Source organism: Falco rusticolus, chromosome 13, assembly GCF_015220075.1.
Source record: "Falco rusticolus isolate bFalRus1 chromosome 13, bFalRus1.pri, whole genome shotgun sequence".
Classification (NCBI taxonomy): Eukaryota; Metazoa; Chordata; class Aves; order Falconiformes; family Falconidae; genus Falco; species Falco rusticolus.
This window is the reverse complement of record NC_051199.1, coordinates 3083136-3104849: the sequence shown is the minus strand read 5'-3', so window position 1 is coordinate 3104849 and position 21714 is coordinate 3083136. Positions and strand designations below refer to the sequence as shown.

Sequence of the window (21714 nt, the reverse complement as noted above, 5' to 3'; positions counted from 1 at the left end):
CTTGGACCATATTTCTTCCCATTTTTACGTCTGCGAAGGCAGTTGCTGATGTGGAAAGATTTTTTTAGCATCAGCTGGGAGCAATGGGGAGAGGCATGCAGGAGCAAGAGGATGAGGATTTCTTCTGGTTCTAGCCTGCGTGGTGTTTCTGCACGTGCATCACATTGTGTGTCTGTGACCACATTCCTAGTCCCATCTGGGGCTTTGGGACTTTCCTTCCAGCCCTGCCCTGCCCTGTGCAGGGTGAGTGGTACCTCTGTAGCTCATGGGCCACTGCAGGTCCCTCTGCCTCCCCCTCATCACTTTTTTCTTTTTCTTTCTGCAGTGGGAAGAAGTCAGTGGCTACGACGAAAACCTCAACACCATCCGTACGTACCAGGTGTGCAACGTCTTCGAGCCCAACCAGAACAACTGGCTCCTCACCACATTCATCAACCGGCGTGGAGCTCACCGCATCTACACCGAGATGCGCTTCACTGTGCGGGACTGCAGCAGCCTCCCCAACGTCCCCGGCTCCTGCAAGGAGACCTTCAACCTCTACTACTACGAGACAGACTCTGTTATTGCCACCAAGAAGTCCGCCTTCTGGACGGAGGCACCCTACCTCAAAGTGGACACTATTGCTGCTGACGAGAGCTTCTCGCAGGTGGACTTTGGTGGCAGGTTGATGAAGGTGAACACAGAAGTGAGAAGTTTCGGGCCTCTGACCCGCAATGGATTTTACCTGGCTTTCCAGGACTACGGGGCTTGTATGTCTCTGCTGTCTGTCAGGGTCTTCTTCAAAAAGTGTCCCAGTGTGGTGCAGAACTTTGCCATCTTCCCAGAGACGATGACAGGAGCGGAGAGCACCTCTCTAGTGACTGCTCGTGGCACCTGCATCCCCAATGCTGAGGAGGTGGATGTGCCCATCAAACTGTACTGCAACGGGGACGGGGAGTGGATGGTCCCCATCGGCCGCTGTACGTGCAAGGCTGGTTACGAGCCGGAGAACAACGTGGCTTGCAAAGGTAAGCTTGGCTTTGGGTAACAAGGCACTTTCACTTTTTATTTTTTGTAAGCTTTGTTTACTGAAGTGTTTGTCCCCAAACAACCTGTTTTGGGCAACATCTGTTGGGAAATTGGCTCTGCTCCATTTGCCTGCCCTGAAGTGGTTTTGCTCTGGGGATCAGGCGGGGATTTGTGAGCAGTGGTCAGCCTGTGGCTTCTTGGTGTGCTCCGGTCAGTGGCCAGACTCGGCGAGCAACATGGCGAGGATGCTGTGCCAGTGCAGCTGCTGCCACAAGCCCGCTGGAAGCTGCCTCTGTGATCTGCTGCCTTCAAAGTGCTGCGCCGGCCGGCGCTTGCTAGCTGAGCCGCTTTCATCTGCCTCGTTATTTCCCCAGCAAAGTTGCGGGAGCCGGGAAGCTGCCGTTGGGCCTGACTGCAGCGAAGCCTCTCTGATTCTCAGTATTAATTGGAATTTTTTTCTTGTTTTTCTGGGTTCCCCTAGCCAAGCCGCCAGCATGCTGCTGCCTGCTGGAGTCTTCTGCAGCACTGCATTATAAATATGGAAATAGTGCTCGCTGCTTTTCATCTCCTTTCACTGTTCTGGTGAATATTTCCCAAATCCTGTTGGAAGATTCTTTTTTTTTTTTTTTTCTATTAGCTTTACTCACTGCCCTTTCCTTCTCCTCTCCCAAATTAAGGTGTTGCTTTTGTGCGCTGCTTGGAAGGAGGGAAGAGGAGAGGGCAAACCCTGTTTCATTGATGCTTTCCGAATAGCTTCTAGAAGGTGGGCGCTACCAGGTCAGGGAAGGGTTGGGAAGAAGGAGAAGGTCAAAGGCAGGTGTCAGAATGCTGTAGGCCTGGTTTTGGCAGGGGGCAATGGAAAGAGGTCTGACTTGGACCTCTTTTGGTGCAGGTGGCAGCACGTGTAGCACCAGACTTGGCTGTGATGCTCCTTGGGATAGCACCATGGTGTTCTTTCTCCTCCTGTAACTCCATATATATGAAAATGGCGAAGCTGGGATTCAAGTTATGGAGCAGCTTGCTTGTTCATTTGCTTTAAACTTGGGAATGTGTGTAAGTTTTTGCCATGAAAAACAACATTTTTGCCTGGCCAGGGTGGGGACAGCAATGCCCTCCTGTGCCAGGGCTCCAACAACTGGGAAGCCGTCATAGTCCTTGCTTTCACATCCAGCAGCATTGCTGGTGGATTCCTTTAAGTTTCATGGTTGAGCCTGAATGTGGTTTTGTTCCCACCAGGAGATGGTCTGTTCCTTTGAGGAGCTGAAGTGCTCTGTCGGAGGGAGGGATCTTTGCAAACCGGAGCGTTTCTGGCAAGGCGTTTCTCTGCTATTGAATAAACAAACGGAAAGCACACATGGTTTGATGGCAAAATGACATTTTCTCATAATGGAAAAAGAAATACTAACTTTAGCTAAAGACTAGAATTGGGAAATAATGTCATTTTGCCAGAAATATAGGCAAACAATGATAATGTAAAACTGTTTTTGCTGGTGTTGATCTTCCTATCTGCTGCCGGCCAGGCTGGTGGAGCCACGTGGGGTCTTGAATGCTTCGAACCCCCTGGGAGGAGTGTGTTGCCACCTTCCCAGTCTCGTAATTTGGGGCAGGACAGAGGATTGAGGACAGCAGGACATGAGAGGCATGGGAACAAACCTGCCCAGGGTGGGTGTTAGACCCTTCATGGCTTTCTTCATTTCCTTTTCTTGTGCAAACCTCAAATGGTCATGATGTGTTCACGCCATCAAAGCTGCACCTGGCAGACCCCTGTACACTGGGAATTTGCTGAGCTCTCTGTGCCGCAGTGCCCATCTTCAGCTGTGCTCCCACTCCTCGGCAGCGCTGGTGCTGAAGGAGAAACCCCTCGTGCTGGCTGAGGGTCGGCTGTGCAGAGCTCCTGGAGAGCGTTTTGCCTTTGCACGGGGAGCACACTTTGCATTTGGCTTCCTTGAGGGGAAGATTCAGGATTGTCGCAGGTCTACGCGGGTAGAAATGTTTATGGATTGACCGGCAGCATTTGGGGTCCTGAAAGTGGGTGCAGACCAAGCAGGTGGTTACATGTCATCAAGCATGTATGTGATGATGGGACCGTGGTTTTTTGATGATTCTGTGGGTGCTGTTGGGCACTGGTATGATGCTGTCTCTGGAGCAGAGCTCTGATAACTCCCCTCTCCCAGTCCTGTGAGAGTATTTCTCAGGTCCCATGTCAGGAGGCTGGCCAAAAGGCTGGGATTGTACGTGGGACCTGCGCATTTGAAGGTCCTGCTCAATGTTAGCGAGGAACTGAAACCCAATAAACCCATCGGCCCCTCCTGGAAGTTCACCAAAACCAGCACCAGGGCTTACTAGGACTGTTGGAAAATTAACTGTGTTTGAGTAAAAATCTGCTCTTTGGTTGGACTCTGGCTTTGTGGTAGCCCCTGTGCACCCTTTGGCCATCAAGCTCCTCCCTGGATCCCCATGGACTGTGGAGATGGTGGGGGAAGACTGAGCCCACTGCAGCCCTTCCCGAAGGTCAGCAGGCAGGAGGTGCACATCACAAGGTTTAGAACTAATAATTTGTTTGTTTTCTATTTGTCTTTTTGTTCTCAAAGGGGTTGTATTCCCCTGCCTCATTCACCCACTGGGTTTGCCTCGCAGGGATGCTGCCAGGATCGCACCCTGGCTCCTGGGAGGCACAAGCTCCTGACATATGCTCAAAGCCTTCATCAACCTGAGATGAGCCACTTAAAAAGCCTGGGGGAATTGTCACCAAGGAAAAAAAAAAAATCCCTCGGTATTTTAAGGTTGAGAAAATGGGCTTAATTCCTTAGCAGTGGGGAAAAAATAGGGTTGAATTGTTTAGCTCCCCCAGCCCTCTCTCATCCCTCCCACCCCCTGGGATAGAGGCTGTGCCTATCAAGGGGCTATTAGACTGGAGCAGTTTCGTGCTGACAGCAGAGCTTGAGGCCGCTGAGGGATTTATTAATACCAGCTTTTATCGGCACTTAGCCACTCACGAAATGCACAGGCAGAGCGCAGTCTTCATTGGGGCTATTTTGAGTCCTGAGGAGATTATCGTTGTGTTGTAGGGTCAGAGTGATGGGGGGTCGTTGCCACTACAACGCTGAGATGGGGGTGGGAGGGGAGGAGAGTTTCCTTATTGATCTGCTCCGTTATTTGTTTCTGTTCCGGGCTGGTTGGGGTTTGGCACAGGCATCCTGGCTGGTGCGAAGCCGTGTTGCTCTCAGCTGGGTGATGGCATGCCGTACCCAAAACCCCAGTGGGCTGCCTACCCCCATCCTCTTCAGCACCTTGTGCCCATGAGAGCTGTGGGTCAATGTTAAATGGAGGCTGTTATTGAATCCAAAATGAATAATTCATTTAGTGCGATAGCCCACGCTCCATTCGGGTTGATATTAAATCCATTTGTCTTGCTTTGCCCCATCCCTCCGCCTTGCTTTATGGCTTTCTTGCGTGGTCAAGGTGCAATGCATCATCGTGCTGGGGAGGAGGTGGGAGGAAAAGTGGGAGCGGGGATTGCTCTGAGGCCAGGGAAATCGTTCAAAACCTTGGATGAGCATGCTGGGTGGATTTTGCATCTTCTCCTTGAGGAAAATTATTAAACCCTTTCTCTGCTGGTGTTTGAAACCTAATGAAGGCAAGGTAACTCCTCAGTAGAATGATGGCTGTCGTGTGTGTCTCAGCTTTTATCCCTTTTGACTTTGAGGATTGGGCACTGTATTTTTGTCTGCTGGAATCACGCTGATTTTCTCTCTGACCTCCCTACTACCAGGTGGTAACTCAGTTGCATGGAGAACCTGGCAAAGTAAAAAGTCTGGATCTAAATCAGCTTTGTGCCGAATTTCTACTTTGTATTTGTAAACCCAGGGGGAAGGGGCAAGAGAGTGGTCCAGCTGCTCCCTGGGCTTTTCCGTTTTTGCCTCCTGGCAAATTCCTGTTGTGAGTGGTCAAAAGCCTCCAAGTTGCCACAGCTTGGGATAATGAACTAACCTGTTTGCTCGCAACAGCTGGAAATCTGAGCTAGCAGGGGTGGCAAAGTGAAAAAAACCCACAAAAAACCAATGCAGAAAATAAGAACAAAGCTGGGCTGTGATGCCTGTGAAGCAGAGGCCTCTCCTCGAGCATCCTTGCTCCCAGGCATCCCTGGCTCTCCACACAGCAGCCGGTCCCCTACCCCATCGATATCCAGATCCCTCAGCCCTTCTTTGGCTGCAGACTGATGTGCCAGGCTGTGTCGAGCCTTTGCCAGAGCCGTGTGTGGGTTTATTCTGATTTTCTTCATCCCTTTAGTTTGTCTTCTTTCTCCGTTTGTCCTTCCCTCCTGCCTTGTGCCTGGAGAGCTGGATTTGGGAAAGGGGTAGGGGGGAGACATGTCCCACCAGTTGAACGTCAAGGAGTGAGCAGCCCCATGCCGGTCCCCCTGTTATTCTCCGCTCCTGCTGAGCAGCCCTGGTGGTAATTATTGATTTCTTCCATTTATCCATCACAGAAGACTGGAAACAATAGTAGAGCATGGGAATTATAAAATCTTTTTTTAATATAATAATTACAAACATTTTATAATTAGTAGTAGAATAATTCGCTAACATTTAAAACAAGGGAAACGTCAGGTTTTCCCAATCAAATTGTGTCTTGTGCTGAGGACTGGATCTTCCTGGTCTTTCTGGCTGTGCCTTTGCCTGCCTTTTTGCTGTGCTCTTGTCCAGCCTGATACCCCTGGAGTGTGTTGGGGCACCCAGGAGAGGTTTTCTGGGGTGATGAAGGTGATGTTGGTTTTGTCCCATGGGTAAATGCCAGCAAGGGAGGCTGTGGGCTGCCTTGCCATGTTGCGGGGACCCTGCTCTCCTGTGCCTTGGGATGCACCTGTCCCAGGGTGCTGCAGCTCTGTGCTGCCCTAGTGCCTGGGTCAAGGTGTTCATGCGAAACATCACAGGGGCTGCAGAACGGCCCTTTTTTGCTTATAGGGTGGTTTTAGTTTTCTTTTTCCCTGCTGCTGGTCTGTGCGCTTCCCCATGGCTGGGAAGCATCTCCCTTCCAGCCGACCCCACCGCCTCTCGGCTCCCTAACCACATCCTCTCCAGCGTCTCGTTCCAACTTGCCTGGCCCACTGTGATCTCTTTTTGAACACTTTCTCCTCTAAAACAGGAGGTGAAAACCAAGAGGGAAAAACGAAGTGCTTGCCCTGCCCATCTTTCCTTCCATCTGCCTGTGGATGTGGTTTAGTGGAGCCACGGCTTCCTGGCTTGCTTGGGAAGTGCATTCCTCTCCTCACCCCTGCTTTGGTGGCTGGGGGCATTGTACTGGCTGATGGCCAGGGTAGCTGGTGGAGGGGTGCTCTGGCATCTGCAGGGTGCAATGGCACGATGGCATCTTGCCCCATCCCATGGCAAGGCATGTGACAGGGCTGGCAGCATCCCAGAGTGGGGTGGGTACATCAGGGGCTGGGGTGCCTGCGAGACCCCCACCCGCAATCTTAAATAAGGCTTAAAAGCCATCAGTGTTTTCTCAGGTTCTTTCCTGGGGACCAGGACAAGGTCAACTCGTTTGTTTCAAAACCTTTTTGTCTCTGTCTGCACCTGTGGACACACGGTTGATGCACTGGTGGGATGTCTGCCTGGCAGCTCGGATGCAAGGGAGCCTTCTGTGGCTGCAGCTGACGCTCACGATGCTTTAGGTGGCTTTGCAGGGAAAATGTTCTTCTGTGGGTTTGGAAGTAGGATTTCAAGCTTTTTTCCTGTTTAGCATCTCACGGAGGGGTGGCTGGGCAGTGTGCCGACATGGCGGGGCTGCAGCGGGTCTCCTCCTCCCCTGCGCCTCTGCTCCCCTGAGGCTTGGGCGCCTGGGAGACAGTAACCATCAAACAAGCTGGTTTTAGACTGAAGTGAGAGCGTCTGCACAACTGGGGCACCTTCCACCCCTAACGGCAGTGGAGATGACTGTGGGGTATTTTATTATGGATTTAGCCCAGCCACAAGCCTCTGACCGCTCAAAATGGGTTTGCTTTTTATTCCTCCCCCCCAATATCAAGTTTCCTGCCTCCTCTCCCATCCTGCGTCAGCCCAAGCCGCTGTCCCTGGCTAGGCTGTGCTGGGAGTGCAGCAATCCCAGCGCTTTCCAAATCCAGGCAGCGATGCCTGGGGATGGAGGGATGCTCCCCTTTGTTGCGGGGGCTTTGCGTTCTCCTGGCAGCGATCTCCCTGCTTCCACCGCTGGGTGGAACAGGCAGCCCAGTTTTACCACAGCCGCGCTGCCGAGGAGAAGCATTTGAATCACTGCACCTCCAAAAAAAAAAAAAAAAAAAAAAAAAAAAAAGGTATGGTTTTTCTTAAATTATGCCTTAATGAAGGACATCCATTAACCTCCGTAATAATTTTGCAAGGAAAATGTGCAGGAAAACCATGTTACATTTTTTTTCTAATGAGTGTGATGGCTTTTAATGGAAGTCTTAATTAGACATTATTAGCCAAAATGGTCCTCTGGTGGATTCAGGCCCTTTTCTTTCCCCCTGGCGCAGGGATGGGGAAGGACCGTGTGTCCTGGTGGCTGCTGCGGGCGAGGAGGCTCAGGCACTGCAGGCACTGCAGCCGCTGCTCTCTGGCTCAGTCCCCAAATCCTGAGCAGGGTCTCAGTCATCCCTGCGATCCAGACCACTGCAAAAGAGAAACGAAGGAGAAACCTGGAAAATACCCCAGCAAAGGCATGAGTGGAGGCCAGGTGAGCATCACAGGGCTGGGCTGCCCTTGCCCACCTGTAGCTGCACGTGGCCTTGGAGGATTAGGGAACAGCCCCTGAGTTGTGATGTGGGGCTTTATTTTTCTGCATATCACTTGTTTTTCCTCCTTAAATTGTACCATGGGCCATTTATGTATTTCCCCTCTCTATAATGAGAACTTTTGAGTGTTACGTTGATTCCAGTCTTCAACGAGGAACTAAAAAACCCCCTTAATTTCCCCACTGCCATCCCCCCAGGGTCTCCTCATGTGCCTGTTTACAAATGGTGTGTAAACCTGCTTCCAAACGTTTGGCTTGTTAATGGTGTGTCTAGGCAGCTTTCTGTGGTAGCTGAAGTGCTTGGGGAAACCGATCTTGTTTGGGGATATCGGGGTGCAGAGCTCCATGTGTGCTTCTAGGGGCTGCCATGGGCACGGATCCATGAGCATCCCTGTGGCGGTGGGGCTGCAAAACCCACCCGGCTTTCATAACCTCACTCGCTCACACCAGCCCAGGAGACCCGGCTCTCACCCCGCCACCATCGTGTCCAAGGCCCTTTGCACTCAGCCAGAGCAGGGATTGTTCTCTTGGACAATGGGAGAGCCGTGAGGAAGCGCAGGATCCGGCCCGCGTCCGGCACCCGCATTGTTTCCACCCTTGTTTGCAAATGGCCAACACCTGGCAAAGTGGTGACTCAGCCTGGGGAGTTTTAAAGCCTTTCTATAACTTTTTTTTTTTTTTTTTTTTAAGTAGTCATGAGAGAGTTCTTTTGGGAACAGACTCTGGCTGGCGCCGTTTTGCTGCAGTTTGCTTGCCAAGGGATTGAGATCTCCCATGTTCGGGACTGTGTGGCACTGTACAGCTTGTAGCAAGCTCTTTGGGAGCCAGCATCTCTCCCAGCAGGCTAGCAATAATAATTTATTTATTTATTTTTAAATTGGGTTTTTTTACCTCCAGCTTGCTAATAATAATAATTAATAAAATAAAAAAGAAGGTTTTTTTACCCTAGCTGGCTAATAATAATTGTCATTACTATTATTTTAAAATTAGATATTTTTTTTTCCCCAGCTGGATAGTAATATTAATAAAAGGGATTTTTTTTACTCCCAAGCCACAACTCATCAGCACTCCCCTGTGTAGGGCGTTGTTTGGGAGCCATGCCCTGGGTTTGCAGATGGGCTTTGCAGGTCTCCTGCAACCTCTGCTTTGGGGAACAAGCCTTTGCTGCTGATGTTTTAATAAGTGAAAGACCCATCTTGTAAATGCAAGGTATGAAAAAGCCATGGACTAGGTGGAGTGAGGCACGCTGCTGTACCTTGCCCTGCTTTCCCTTGACTTCAGAAGAGTTTTGGATGGGTTGGACTTGCCTGGGGTACTGCCAGTATGTGCAGAGGAAGGATGGGGCCCACCAGCGTGAGGGAAAAATAAAACTAATCAGTGCAGATTACTGAAGTTTTAATTTTTCTACCCTCTCCAAACCCCCGTGTCTGCTACCTGGGTCGTTCTGCACCCAGACGGTGACAAATGGAGCGGTGCCGTGGGTGTTAGCTCAGAGTGTGTTAAGAGTGGTCATTTGTCACGCCTGGTGTCTTGTATCTCAGAGGATGCGTCGAGAGCAGGAGTGCAGTGATTAAATCAAAGCATTGCTTGCACACTTAAGCAAGGCTTCGGAGGAGTGCTGAGGAGCCCTGGGAAAATCCATCCGTCTTCAACCGGTGCAGCAGACACAGCTAAGAAATGATCCACGCCTTGTCTATCGGAGCATCAAACCAGACTAAATATGCAGTTGTGGGTGCCTCGAATTAAGATGTGCAAACCCACATGAGGAGGGAATTGATGTTCCCCCACTCCGGGCTCCCAGGGGAGCCTCACCCAGCGAGCAGCAACCGAGAAAATTTAATTAACGGCATGGGGTGGAACTGCATTGCTTAGTTTTCATGTTAATCCCAGGGCTCACCTGCTTCTGTATTTATTGTATGAAAAAGGCTTTCAGGGGGGAGAGGGTTGTGCGTAGGAGCTGGCCACCTTGGTGCTGCTGGTGTGGCTGCATCCCACGTGGTCATTACTGACCTCCTGGCAGCAGCATCCCCGTGAGCACAGAGCGATGCCTGGGTTAACGCTGTCCTTGTCTTGTCTCATCTCTTCCTCCCCAGGGCCCCTCCAGGATGATGCCATTGATGGCAGAGCTTTGCCATCTCCATGCTTTTTTGGGCAAGAGTTGCAAAGCCTGGGGCACAGGGCTGTGTGCCATGCCAGAGGCGGAGGACTCTGACCTCAGGCCTGGTTTCTGGGCTTTGCTGTCTAAAAGTCCTCCGTAAAAGCAGAGGCATCCTGGGGGAACCGATATACAAAGGTAATTAGGTAATTTTCTCAAAAAAAAAAAAAAAAAAGTAATTTCCACCCTAGCTCAACCAGCTTTTCTCTGCTGGGTCTGCAGCCCAGAGGGTAAATTGCCTGTGAGGTAAGACTTGATACCAACTTACTTTGATCCAATTTTTAAATCTTTTTAACTATATTGCAGTACATATTTGCGTCCAGGTGTGATGTCACTGAGGTGCTTAAAATCAGTTCCTCAAGAAACCTGCCCTGGACGTAGCTGTGGGTTGTGTTGATGCATGCTGGCATGCGTGTCCCCTCCATGGTGCAGAGGGAGTCAGTCGCCCTTCTTGGAAGCGGTGATTACTTTGATGCTTGTGGGTTTTGCTCTGTTGCAAAGCAAGGAATCTGTTTGAAAGCTTGAAATGGTTCTGGGCATGGTGAAAATGTTCTCTGGGTGCTGCTGGGGACCGTCATCTGGCAAAACTCCAAATCTCCTGGTTCTGCCATGGGCATCTGTTGCAGCAGCATACTGGGCAAGTGGGGCTGGTGCTCGCAGTGGGATGGCTGTGCTGGGATGAGGGAGATGGGGTGAGAGATGGAGCTATCACAGACCTCCTGCCTCCACATCCGATCTGCTCGTGAGCTCTCCATCATGTATTATTATTTAAAACAACTTATTCTTAGAGAGCCCAAGGTGCAAATTTTGTTTGGCAGCTAAGAAAAGCTTCTTGAGCTGCCTACGTACAGTAAATCCCTGCAATCTCGGGTGGCTTTGACTTATGTGTAACAGATGTTGAGGATGAAGGAGACTACTTATTTTTGCCTGCCTGTTGCTACCGCCAATGTGGGACACAGGTGGCGGTTTTGGCAGGGAGAAGCTGGCTGTGCTCAGTGATGGGGTTAGTGGGTGTTGTCTCACCCTGCAGCTTGGGGCATCTTTCCTGTCCCCAGTGGTGGCACCAACATGGACAGTGCCAGTGTGTTCGTGCCATTTGCAAAAGGTTCTTGCCCTGGCTGGAAGCTTTTGAGCAAGTTGTGTGCCTCCCGGCTGTGGCATGGGGGTGAGCTGGTGTGGGAAAACCATGGTCATCCTGTCCAACTCCCCTGCTGTGGGCAGAGACATCTTTCACTAGGTCAGGTTGCTCAAAGCTCTGAACAACTTGGCTTTGAGCACTTCCAGGGATGGGCCATCCACAGCTTCTCTGGGCAGCCTGTTCTGGTGCCTCACCACCCTCATCAAAAAAGTTCTTCCTTGGGTCCAGTCTAAACCTATCCTCTTTCAGTTTAAAACCATTCCCCTTGTACTGTCACTACAGGGCTTGGTAAAAAGTCTCTCTCCATCTTTCTTGCAGTCCCCCTTTATATACAGAAAGGCCACAATAAGGTCTGCCCACAGCCTTCTCTTCGCCAGGCTGAACACCACCAACTCTCTCAGCCTGAGGGGGGTTCCAGCCCCCTGACCATTTTCATGGCCTTCCTCTGGACCTGCTCAAACAGGTCCGTGTCTCCTATGCTGAGAACCCCAGAGCTGGACACAGCGCTGCAGGTGGGGTCCACCAGAGCAGAGGGACAGAGCCCCCTCCCTTGACCTGCTGGCCACGCTGCTGGGGATGCAGCCCAGTGAATGTTTGGCTTTCTGGGCAGCGAGTGCACACTGCTGGCTCATGTCCAGTTTGTTGTCTACCAGTCTGCCATGTCCTTCTCCACAGTCCTGCTCTCAATCCATCCATCCCCCAGTCCATACTGATACTGCAGGTCGCACTGACCCAGGTGCAGGACCTTGTACTTGGCAGTGTTGAACTTCAGGAGGTTTGCATGGGCCCACTCCTCAAGCCTGTTAAGGTCTCCCTGCATGGCATCCCTTCCCTCCAGCAAATCAACTCTCCAGTCAGCTTGCTGTCATCTGCAAACGTGCTGAGGGTGAACTCAATCCCAGTGTCTCTGTCACTAATGAAAGTATTGAATAGTAGTGATCCTAGTACGTACCCTTGAGGAACACCACATGCTTCTGGTTTCCCCTTGGACATAGAGCTGTTGGAATGCCACCTGCTCCCGTTCCGTCTCTCTTGTTGATGAGCTGCAGAGAATGACCTTCCATAGCTTTCCACTGTTGTGCTTCACCCTGGAAACTGCTTTGAGATGCTCCTCTCTCTGTCCAGCAATGCTTGCAACCAACGGTGACCTGATGGTAGTTACATTGGAGCCGAGTCACACTGAGTAACTGTAGTGTGTTGTCTGGTTGGAACTCGCCTTTGAACTCCTCACAGACAGGGATCTCGGTCGGTTTGGGCTGCTTGAGCCCCAGCAGCTGCTGAGGTTAGGCTGGCATGCAGGGTCTCCAAAACACCAGCATGTCCACTGGGGGATGAACATCATCTCCACCTCCTCCCTTCGCTCTTGACGCACGGGCCGGACTCTGCCCTTGGGACTGAGCATCTTTTGCAATATGGTGTTGTGCAGGGAGGAGAGGGTGGAAACTGAGCACCGGCTAAATTTTCCATTGGTGGGCATGATCCTGTGGGAGAACCTCAGAGGGTGAGGGACATGGAAGGAGATCCAACTGCTTTGTCTTCCTGGCAGCCCCTTCTCCTCTGCCCTGGCGCTGCAGCGATGTGCTGCCCAAGGAGCCCATCTGTGATTTTTGCTTTTTCATCTTTCCTCACTTCCTATTTCTATCTGGTAGTGGAGGCCAAGTGCCATGAGAAAGCATTTTTTTCAAGGTATTTCTTTTGTGGTGAGCCTGTTGGCTGTTGTGGTGCCTGGTGGCAGCTGGGCTCAGCTGCTTAGGGGTTGGGATGCTCCTGAGACCAGCTCTTCTGCCAGCTGGAAGTGGGTTTGGGAGGAGTTTTTAACTCTGCTGTATGTGGAGGGAGGGGAATTGGGAAGGAAAGTAAAAATTTCCATGGTCTCCTGTGCTTTCCCATGCTGTTATATTGCGGGTGTTGGAAAGTCGGGAAGCACTGGGATGAAGACAGTGAGGTGGGGACTCAGCCAGCAGCTTACTGGGAAAAGGTGCTTGGAAGTGCACTGTTTGGGCAGGGAAAATCTTAAGAATAGAGCAGAGAGGGAGAAGATGGGCAGGAAAAAATAAATAAATGGAAGAGAGATAGGTAAAACTTTCAGAAATTGCTTTTTAGGCATTTTCTGGCTCCAGGAGATCAGGGCTGATAAGAGCAGCTCAGCAGGAGCAAGGCAAGTCAATGGCAGTGGCCACCGTTTAACTGCCTACGGGGGGAAAGGAGGTGTTATTAAAAGAGAGAGAAACCGCTCAAAATATCTATGTGGATATTTTGTATGTAGAAATAATAGTAAATTGCACCCGACTGCAGGAAATACGGCTTGCTGCTGAAAATGCCACCCCCAGGGGTGGAAAGGGAGCACTTAGCTCCTGCCTGCGTGGGATGGTGGAGGCAGTTTCCCAGGGCCATGTGTGGGCCAGCAGATGTGAAGGCAGGAGAGGACAGTGCCTCTGGTGCCCGCATTGGTGCCGCGTTCCCCTCTCCTCTCTGCGGCTGGGTAGGAAGGCGCCTTTGCTCTGAGGAATAGTAATTATGGCTCGTTCTGCTATAAATATTCATAGGGGAGCTCTCTTAATTACTTTTCTAATTAATTCCATGCATGGGGCTCTTGGGGTGGATGAAGGATATGGGAGAGCACTTTGGTTGGGACATCGCCCCCCTTGCCGAATCCACCCCCCCTTGCCAAATCCACCCCGCTCTGCCGAATCCACCCCTCCATGCCAAGTCCATCCCTGGGCACTGTCCTGAAGCAGTTAGCAGACCTGCAGTCCCCAGGACTCGTCTCTGCCAGGATGGGGTGGGGGTGGGGTGTCCTACTTCATGATGGGGCATGCCATCACCCCAGTGCAACCCAAGGCGTGATGTCCTCCAGTGCTGTGGCACAGACACAAGGGAAGCCATGTGTCTGTGTGTCCCTCTGCGCTGGCAGCACGAGCCTGGCCCCGTGGCTGAAGCTATCCCCCAGCCCAGGTTGTCAACACTAATGAGGAACTACTTCAGATGTAATTAATAAGCTCTTGATGTTCTCTAGATTGAGGGGATACTGTGTGGCGTGAGCTGGCAAAGGAGGAAAAGGTGCTTAATTAGTTCCTGTTAGGAACAGGAGATGTTTGCTTCCCAGCCAGGAGTGGTTTGTGCTTTCGGGAGCCCAGGGACAATGCTGCCCTGATTTCCCAGTCAGAAATGGGGCTGGAGCTACATCAAGTTCCCCAAATCCCCAGATTTGGGCTCTTCTGGTTGCAAAGCAAAGATGCATCATTTTTAGGGGGCTTCTGCCTGCAGCCAGCACCTCTGTACCTGGGGGAAGAGCTACTCTCTGAGATCCACCATGAGTTTTCATGGCAACTCACTTTCCTGCTCATTAGGTGGCTCGATATCTCACACAGGCATTGAGGGGTGAATGCGATGCGCTGAGTTAAGTGGTACATGACAGTATTGGCTCTTCTGTACAGCTTCCAGTCCATGTCCATCGACTCGTGGAGTCTCACATTGCTGCAGTTCATAGGGGAAATAATCTCGCTCTGTGATTCCTGTATCAAGCCCGGTGCCTGTGCTGGGAGTAGAGCATCTTCTGGGGCTTGTGTTTTTGGGAGATGAGTCCTGGCCTCAATCTGGATTCTGCCCAGTTGTTTGCTCCTAATGCATCCGGAGGTTCATTGCAGGTGATGTTGCAGTGCTGGGGATGCTTCTGCTCCCTGGGACTGGTCCTGGTGGTCCTCTCTCTGGCTCGTGCTTGGCCTGATTGACCAGAACCGGTGTGATCTGGTGCACATCAGCATCACCAGGGTGGCACGTGAGCATCGCTTCGATGCCTTCGTAGCACCTTAAGCTCAGCCTTAGGTTTATCGCCCTCATTAAAACCAAGTGTGCCCCAGGTTGCGAGGGTTTCCTGAAACCCAGATAACCACAGACAGGGCACCCAGCTGTCATAGACCACCCTGTTTGTTAAAGATGGGTGAAACGGCGGGGCTGGGGGTGCTGGAGGTCAGGTGGGAGCAGCCTCTGCCTGGGCAGACCTTGGCTTTCCTGCCCTGCCGCTGGAGCCCCAGTGCTTCCCCTGGCTGCTCCGCTCCTGGTGCTGTCTGGCTCCCCAGTATCATGCCCATCCTGCTCGCCCTTTCTCTCCTTAAATTGTTTTTCATTGCTGGCATAGGGTGGATTTCTTGGCATCCTCCCCACCCCTTAGCTCTGGTTTTAATGTACAGCAGAAATGTAAATGTTCATCTAGGTGCTGGTCGGGGCGGAGAAGCCCAGGAGTAGGGGTCTGGACACCACTGTCTTTACTGGTAAATCAGTCTCCCCTTTCCTTATGTCACACCCACAGGGAGAACTGCGTGGTGGTACTTAATTTGCAACTACTAGTCAGATAGCTCCTGGCCCTGCTGCCCACGAGGGTTTGGGGCAGTGATGGCAAACCTAGCCCTGTCCTGCTGGCAGGTTTGACGGCCTCAGCTGAGGGAAGAGCCGGTGGCAGGCTGCAGCTGCTAAATATGTGTCTAAAGCAGAGTATAAGGAGGTTAAATAACCTCAAATCATTGCCGAGAACTTCATTCCCCCTTCATTTGTTGACTCAGAATAATAAGCTCAGGCAGCATTAGGATGGTGAGGAGCATCTGGTGCCAATCACTGCCGTGGCCATGCGGCTGTAAACCTCTCTGCATATGTGGATGAATTGTCTGGGATTTGATGAAATTATTTAGCGTTTGATCATGAAAGTGCGTGCTCAGAGAGGCAGTGCCAGCCTCATCCTTCCCTGCAATGCCTCCCTCCTGTTCTTCATAGCAGTGCTTTAATTCCCAAAGGGGAAGAGCTGGGGACAAATGGAAATGGGGCTTGGGAGTCTCCACGAGCTGCACCACATGCCTGCCAGCCATGTTTCACCCTGATTTCATGTGGAAAAGTGCTGGAGCAGAAGGTCAGGCATCGTTATTTCAACGGCTCTTTTATGGAGAGGAGGGGAAGCCGCTAGCCATGGGGGAGCGGCAGGGTGAGACCAGGCACCTCAGCCTGATGCAAAGTGGAAGCTAAAGTGAAGCAAAACCCAAGTGGGAGAAAAGCGTTTTGCAAAAGTGACCTTGAGAAGTGTTGGGTATTTTTTCCCCCGTTGACTGTTCTGGAGAGTGAAGCAAGTTTCCCTGCTCTGTGGCGAGCTGGCAGCCCTGCGGCACCGTCTGCCCAGGGCATACGTGCTCTCCCCTTTCTCATCCAACAAATGGATCGGGGACAGATTTTGTCTTTAGACCTTCAAAATCTTCCCAACCATGAAAAAGAGGGAAAGTCAAGCCCAGAGTGGTGATTGAATGGGCAAGTGTGAACCTCTTGGGTAGATGGGTGCTGCAGGGCATGTGGGAGCCAAAACCGGCTGCTTCCATGCCCTGCTCTAGGCTTAAGCTCATTGTTTAGGGTCACGGTAAACAGTTGGTGTTGAAGCTCTTCTGCATCCAGAGACCCTTAGTTTCCCCAAGCCTGCCTTTCTGGAGGAGAAACACTTCTCCTGGGTGAGCATTGGCTGCATTGTGTGCAGCCGAGTGCGTGGGGCTCGGTTTGTGAGCATCTTGGCCCATGCCAGGGAAGCAAATCCTTGGTTGATGAGGAATGGGATTTCTGGGAGAGGTGAACGCAGATGCACCCACAGCCTGTTGCCTCTAATTAGCCTCGCACAGCTACCTACCCTGCATGTGCCTTTGAAATCCTGCCCTGCTTCGATTCATTTCTCATCTGTGAAAAGAGGAGCAGAAAAAAAACCCAACCCTGAGAAACAAAAAAACACAATGAATTTTACGTTTCCTCCACATACACCATGGTGGGCTGGGCTCAGAAGCTGCTGACTTTAATTTACATGTCTCCCAAGGCAGATCTAAACCCATTCCTCCAGAGGTGAAGGGCTGCTTTAATTAACTGGCTGCACCATGAGGAGCCGGAGCCTCTTCCCTCCGCGTGTCAGGGAGGGATGCAGCCCATTGCCTGCAGGATGTGAACCTAGATGCTGGGAAGCTCATGTTTATCTCATGAGTTGCTGCCTATACAGCACTGAAATTTGGAAATGCAATGCAACGAGGCGGGTGCTGTTTGTAATTAGGTTGGGCAAGCGCTTGGCCCTGAGGTAGGAGCAGCTCTGGGTGATTTGAAATGGTGAGAATTTGTGTCTTTGGTGGCAAAAATAGTGAAGGTTTTATCCATCCCTGGGACAAGGTTCCACTGGGGTGTCCTGTCCCCAAGATGCTGCAGTTTCAGGCATTGCTTGGGGGCTCGTGCTGAGCTCCCTCTCTGGAGGAGCAAGCATCCATCCATCTGTCTGAGGATGTTTTGGAGACAGGGATGCTTGGACTTCCCTGTTTCTCTGTCTGGGTCGCACTCCTTGCCCTGTCCCAAGGACTGGATGTAGGAAAGGAAATTTGGCGGCTGACACGGTGTTTCAGGGCCGGGTCTGATCCCCATCTTCCTTCTTGGCATAGTCAGGAGGGCAGGATGTGTGCGATGGGTACCCTCCTGCCCCTCCTCGCTAGAGCGTGGCATTGCTCCAAATACAGAAACCTCTCTAGATTAATTTGCTGATGCCTCGTGCAGGATGGTGCGGCAGTACACCCGCCAGCATTGCTGACTGCCTGCTGAGCTCGCTGTGGCTGTGCCAGGGCTGAGGCACTCAGGAGAAGCACTTGGCTTGATATAAAAGGGAATCAGATCATTAAAAAGTAGAAATGGGTGGAAAACCCCCCACAAAACACCCCCCCCACCCCCCTCCCCAACGGAGATGCAGGAGGGAAGGGATGATGGGAGAGCATCAGCATCAGATAGGGATGCAATTAAACCTCTGGCAACAGGCACCCACTCCCTGCCTGGATGTTTGCAGGGAGGGAAACGAGGGAGATGAAAGCAGGGTGGGAAGGCAGCCCCCTTGTTGCCCTTTGAAGATGGGGAGATGGCAGCCCCTGCTGGGGAGCGGCAGCGTAGTGGGTGACAGCTTGCCTGATTTCTGTTTTTCCCCCAAACTGCGGCTTGCATCCCTGGTGTCATCATCACATCAAAGGCAGCGAAACCCAAAAGCATCGGTTGTGTTACAGCCCGTGGTGACACTGGGGCTCTGCAGCCCGGGGTGTGTGGCCCCAGGGGACATGGTGCCACCAGCCACTCGGTGCTGCCAGCCCAGGAGGGTGAGCCGGAGCCGAAGCAGTAGCTGCCTGGGAAAGCCGTGCCGCCTGCTGGAGTGCCTGCCCCTGTAATCACGATGTCCTCTAAATGTTGTTTTTTCATAGCACACAATTTTGCGTGGGTGTTTATTTGCCTGGATGGTGCCTTGCAGCTGAAAGCATCCAGGAGGGCTTCCTAGCCTGTGCGCAGGCTGCATGTGGAGGCAGCGGGACGTGGAGGAGAGCTGCCTGGCCGCTAAAATACCCATAACTGGGGCTAATCGCTTTGAAGACTGAAAAATTAATGGGGCTTTTTTTTTTTACTACTTTTTTTTGGGGCGTGCTTAAATATAAATACATTTTGTGTTGAAGGTGTCTGTGAAACATTTTTAGTGAGCATCTCTTTTTTTTTTTTTTTTTTTTTTGATTTTTGGTTTCGTCGAAACATTGTGAGCCTCATGCAGAAAGTGTTTAAGTGTTTGGTTTAGGAGCCAGTTTTTTTTTCTTAATGAAAAATTGTCATTTGCAGAAAATGGGGAAATGGCCTTGAATCTTTTTCCAGTGGGCTGTAAGTGCAATGAGCTGTAGTTGCTCCTTTGTTCATGGCCTGAGGTGTTCTCAAACCCAACAGGGCACCTTCCCTGCTGCCCAGCTCCGGGGGGTGCTGGTAGTGCCAGCCACGTGTCTTTTTGGAGCCAGGCTGGATCATCCAGGCTCTTTAGTGCCTTTGCATGTGGCAGTCCTGTCTGTGCCTCCAGCTTGCCTGAGGGCATCACCTTCTGCAGTGCTGCTACTTCTAACCCATCTTTTCATTGCCCGCTGTGCTGGTGTGACCACAGCTGTGCTTAAAAACACTGGGTTTGCCCTGCAAAGACATTGGACCCAAAAAGGAACCCAGAAGAAGCAGGATTTGGGGAATACCTGGCAAATGCGGTTAGCTTTGCCCCAGCAGGGATGTCAGGGGCATGGGAGCGATGAGATGACACAGACTGGGTTTGCTGTGGGTGAAGGGAGCTGTGGCGGGGTGCCAGTGAGGGCCGGGGGAAAGAAGTGGGCTTGCAGAATCGTGAGCTGAAGCCTGTAATTCTTTGCAGAAACTCTTATTTTAAAACCTGGTAAGGAAAAATGCCACTCAATGTCCCCAGGGAGCTTTAGCACAAGTTAATATAGAGATGTCTGCTTTTTCTTTTCCTTTCTTTCTTTCTTGTTTCTCTCTCTCTCTCTTTTTTTTTTTTTTTTTGACTAAAGCTTCCCTGAGAGAGTAATTAAAAAGTGGAAGTTCCAGGTGCTAACCAAGAGGATTTAGTTTGAAGATTGAAACGCTTGCATTCCCCCATGCTTGCACATGTTCCGCAGAGCGTCTGGTCTGCTGATGATGGTTTGCCTTGGGCAGGAGCAGGGGTGGATGAGCAGAGAGATCCTGCTTACCTCCAGCTCTTTCTGGAACCACTGGCACACGAAATACAAGGATGCAGGATACATGCTGTTAAGACAGGAGAGTTTTCAGCAGCAAAAAGCCTCGCAGCGCTGTTGCGTGCCACTACTGCTTCAGTAATTCATCCTGCCCTGTGCAAGCTGCAGAGTGAGGAGGGAGGCAGCGCTGGGGGTGCAGGTCTGTGGTGCCTTCACTGGGTTTTTTGCCCCATGTGCGATGTGGGTGCATTCCCATCCCAAGCCTTTGAGGGGGTAAGGGGGGCACCTCTGGCTCCATCCAGCCCTGTGGGGTGCTGTAAATCAGCTGCCACCCCTGCCGTCACCCCCTGGGCACGAGGGCAACTTCTCTCTACTTTCCCCCCCATTCAAACCTCCCAGAGGTGACATCTTGCTTCAGGAAGCCTGCGTTAAAGCAGCCCCCCAACGATGCTCCCTCCTACCCCAAATGCCTGCATCGGCCCTGGGAAAGGGGTCCTGCTGGCAAACTCCTGGCCCTGGCTGCCTGGGATGCGCGACATCCCTGGTGTGCAGGCAGGACGGCCGATCTGCGGGTGGCATCGGCTTACGGGGCGGTTGAGCGCTGAAGCCGTGGAGTGGCACAGCCGATCTTCATGCCTCATCGTTTACAAACACACCCCATGTGCTTAAACGTGAGGAAATGGGTAGTTAAGCACATCATTAATCTTATCCAGCCCACATAATCAACAATCAATTAATTCTTCTGTGGGCTGAGGAGCTGTGGCTTGCGCCGCAGCCTGGGCAGCGGCAGAATGAGCCCGTTTCCGCAGGGAGAGCCTCATCCCGCGCTTGGCTGAGGTGCTATTGCGGATCCGGACCTTGCCAGCTCTGGGAAACTTCCTTGCAGCAGCCCTTAAATCAAGGCAAACATTGTGCTTGCCGTTAGCGGGGTGATTTATTGCTCCCTCCTGGCCTTGAGCCCTCTATCTGAGCCTTACACTCGGACTGTGCGTTTACCGTCTGAAGGATTATGGATCCCATGCTGCGCAGGTCTCTAAATCCCGCTGCGGCATTGCAGGGGCTTGGGGGTTTTGGCTTCATCTTCAGTGTGAGGTCCATGGTTCAGCTCCCCCAGGACGACAGGAGACACAGGCAACAGCAAGAGTGGAAGGCTGCAGCCCGTGGCGGCTTTGGGTGGAAGGAGAAGGCATCAGCCTCCCCTGAAACTGTGGGAGACCTTAGGTAAGTGTAGTGCAATTACGGGAGAGAAAAGCTAATTGGTAATAATAATAATTAAAAGCCACATACCTGCAGATTACAGGAATTTATGGATAAGTGACGTGTGATAAAAGAAACCTGAGGACACTGGGTTGCAGAGTGTTCTTTGTTCAGGTATTTTGACAATGCGTCACTTGGATTAATTGTAGTTAAGTATTAACACACCCCTTTACCTGACCCACCAGCATGCCTCTACTCTTTAAACCAAGGTGTGTTCATAGTGCTATGACCCTCTTGTCTTCCTCCCTCCCTCTCCTGCCCCCTTCCATCAAAATTCAGGTGGCTGTTCCCTGGTACCACTGCCCTCCCCATCCTGCACCTCTGAAGAGCGCAGCATGTTTCAGGCACGTTTCTGAACGTGCCCTCCAGCTGCAGAGCCTGCCGGTCACCCATTATGTGTCTGGTGGATGCTAAGGCCTCCTGGCGGGAGCGCAGTGCTGCTGGGACACTGCGGGGACGTGCTGGTGGGAAGGGAGAGGGGCAGAATTGGAGATCCACCTCTAAGTCTTGGTGTCCACTTGTGGTCGCGTCTCCTGCCTCGTGCGCCTGGTGTAACCCTGCTTCCTCACGCTGTTGGGGGCGTAGGGCTGTGTGCGTGGCCCAGGGAAGGGTCTGCGGCTGGCTGCCTTCTGCTCTGGCATCCTGAAGTTCCCCCTCAAGCCCTCATGTGCCCCCCCAGTGTCCTGCAATGCATGGTGTGACCCCGCGTGTGGGATGGCTGCCTGTCTGCATGAGGTAGTGGGTTATGGCCCTAGGTGCTTCTGTAAGGTGCCATACGTGTGGGATGGCTGCGGTAGGGTGTGGAGGACGCGCAGTCCTCGGGTTGTGGGGATGAGGAAGAGCAGCGTGAGATGGTGGCT

The 21714-nt window shown here is 51.8% G+C and overlaps 1 protein-coding gene across 1 annotated transcript in view; it reads left to right on the top strand.

The window, feature by feature from the left end:
• EPHB1 (EPH receptor B1) overlaps positions 1 to 21714 on the top strand; it is an 85956-nt gene that overhangs the window by 31153 nt on the left and 33089 nt on the right. The window contains exon 3 of the mRNA XM_037407055.1: positions 326 to 1007. Coding sequence (XP_037262952.1) covers positions 326 to 1007 — 682 coding nt within the window. The remainder of the gene's footprint in view (positions 1 to 325; positions 1008 to 21714) is intronic.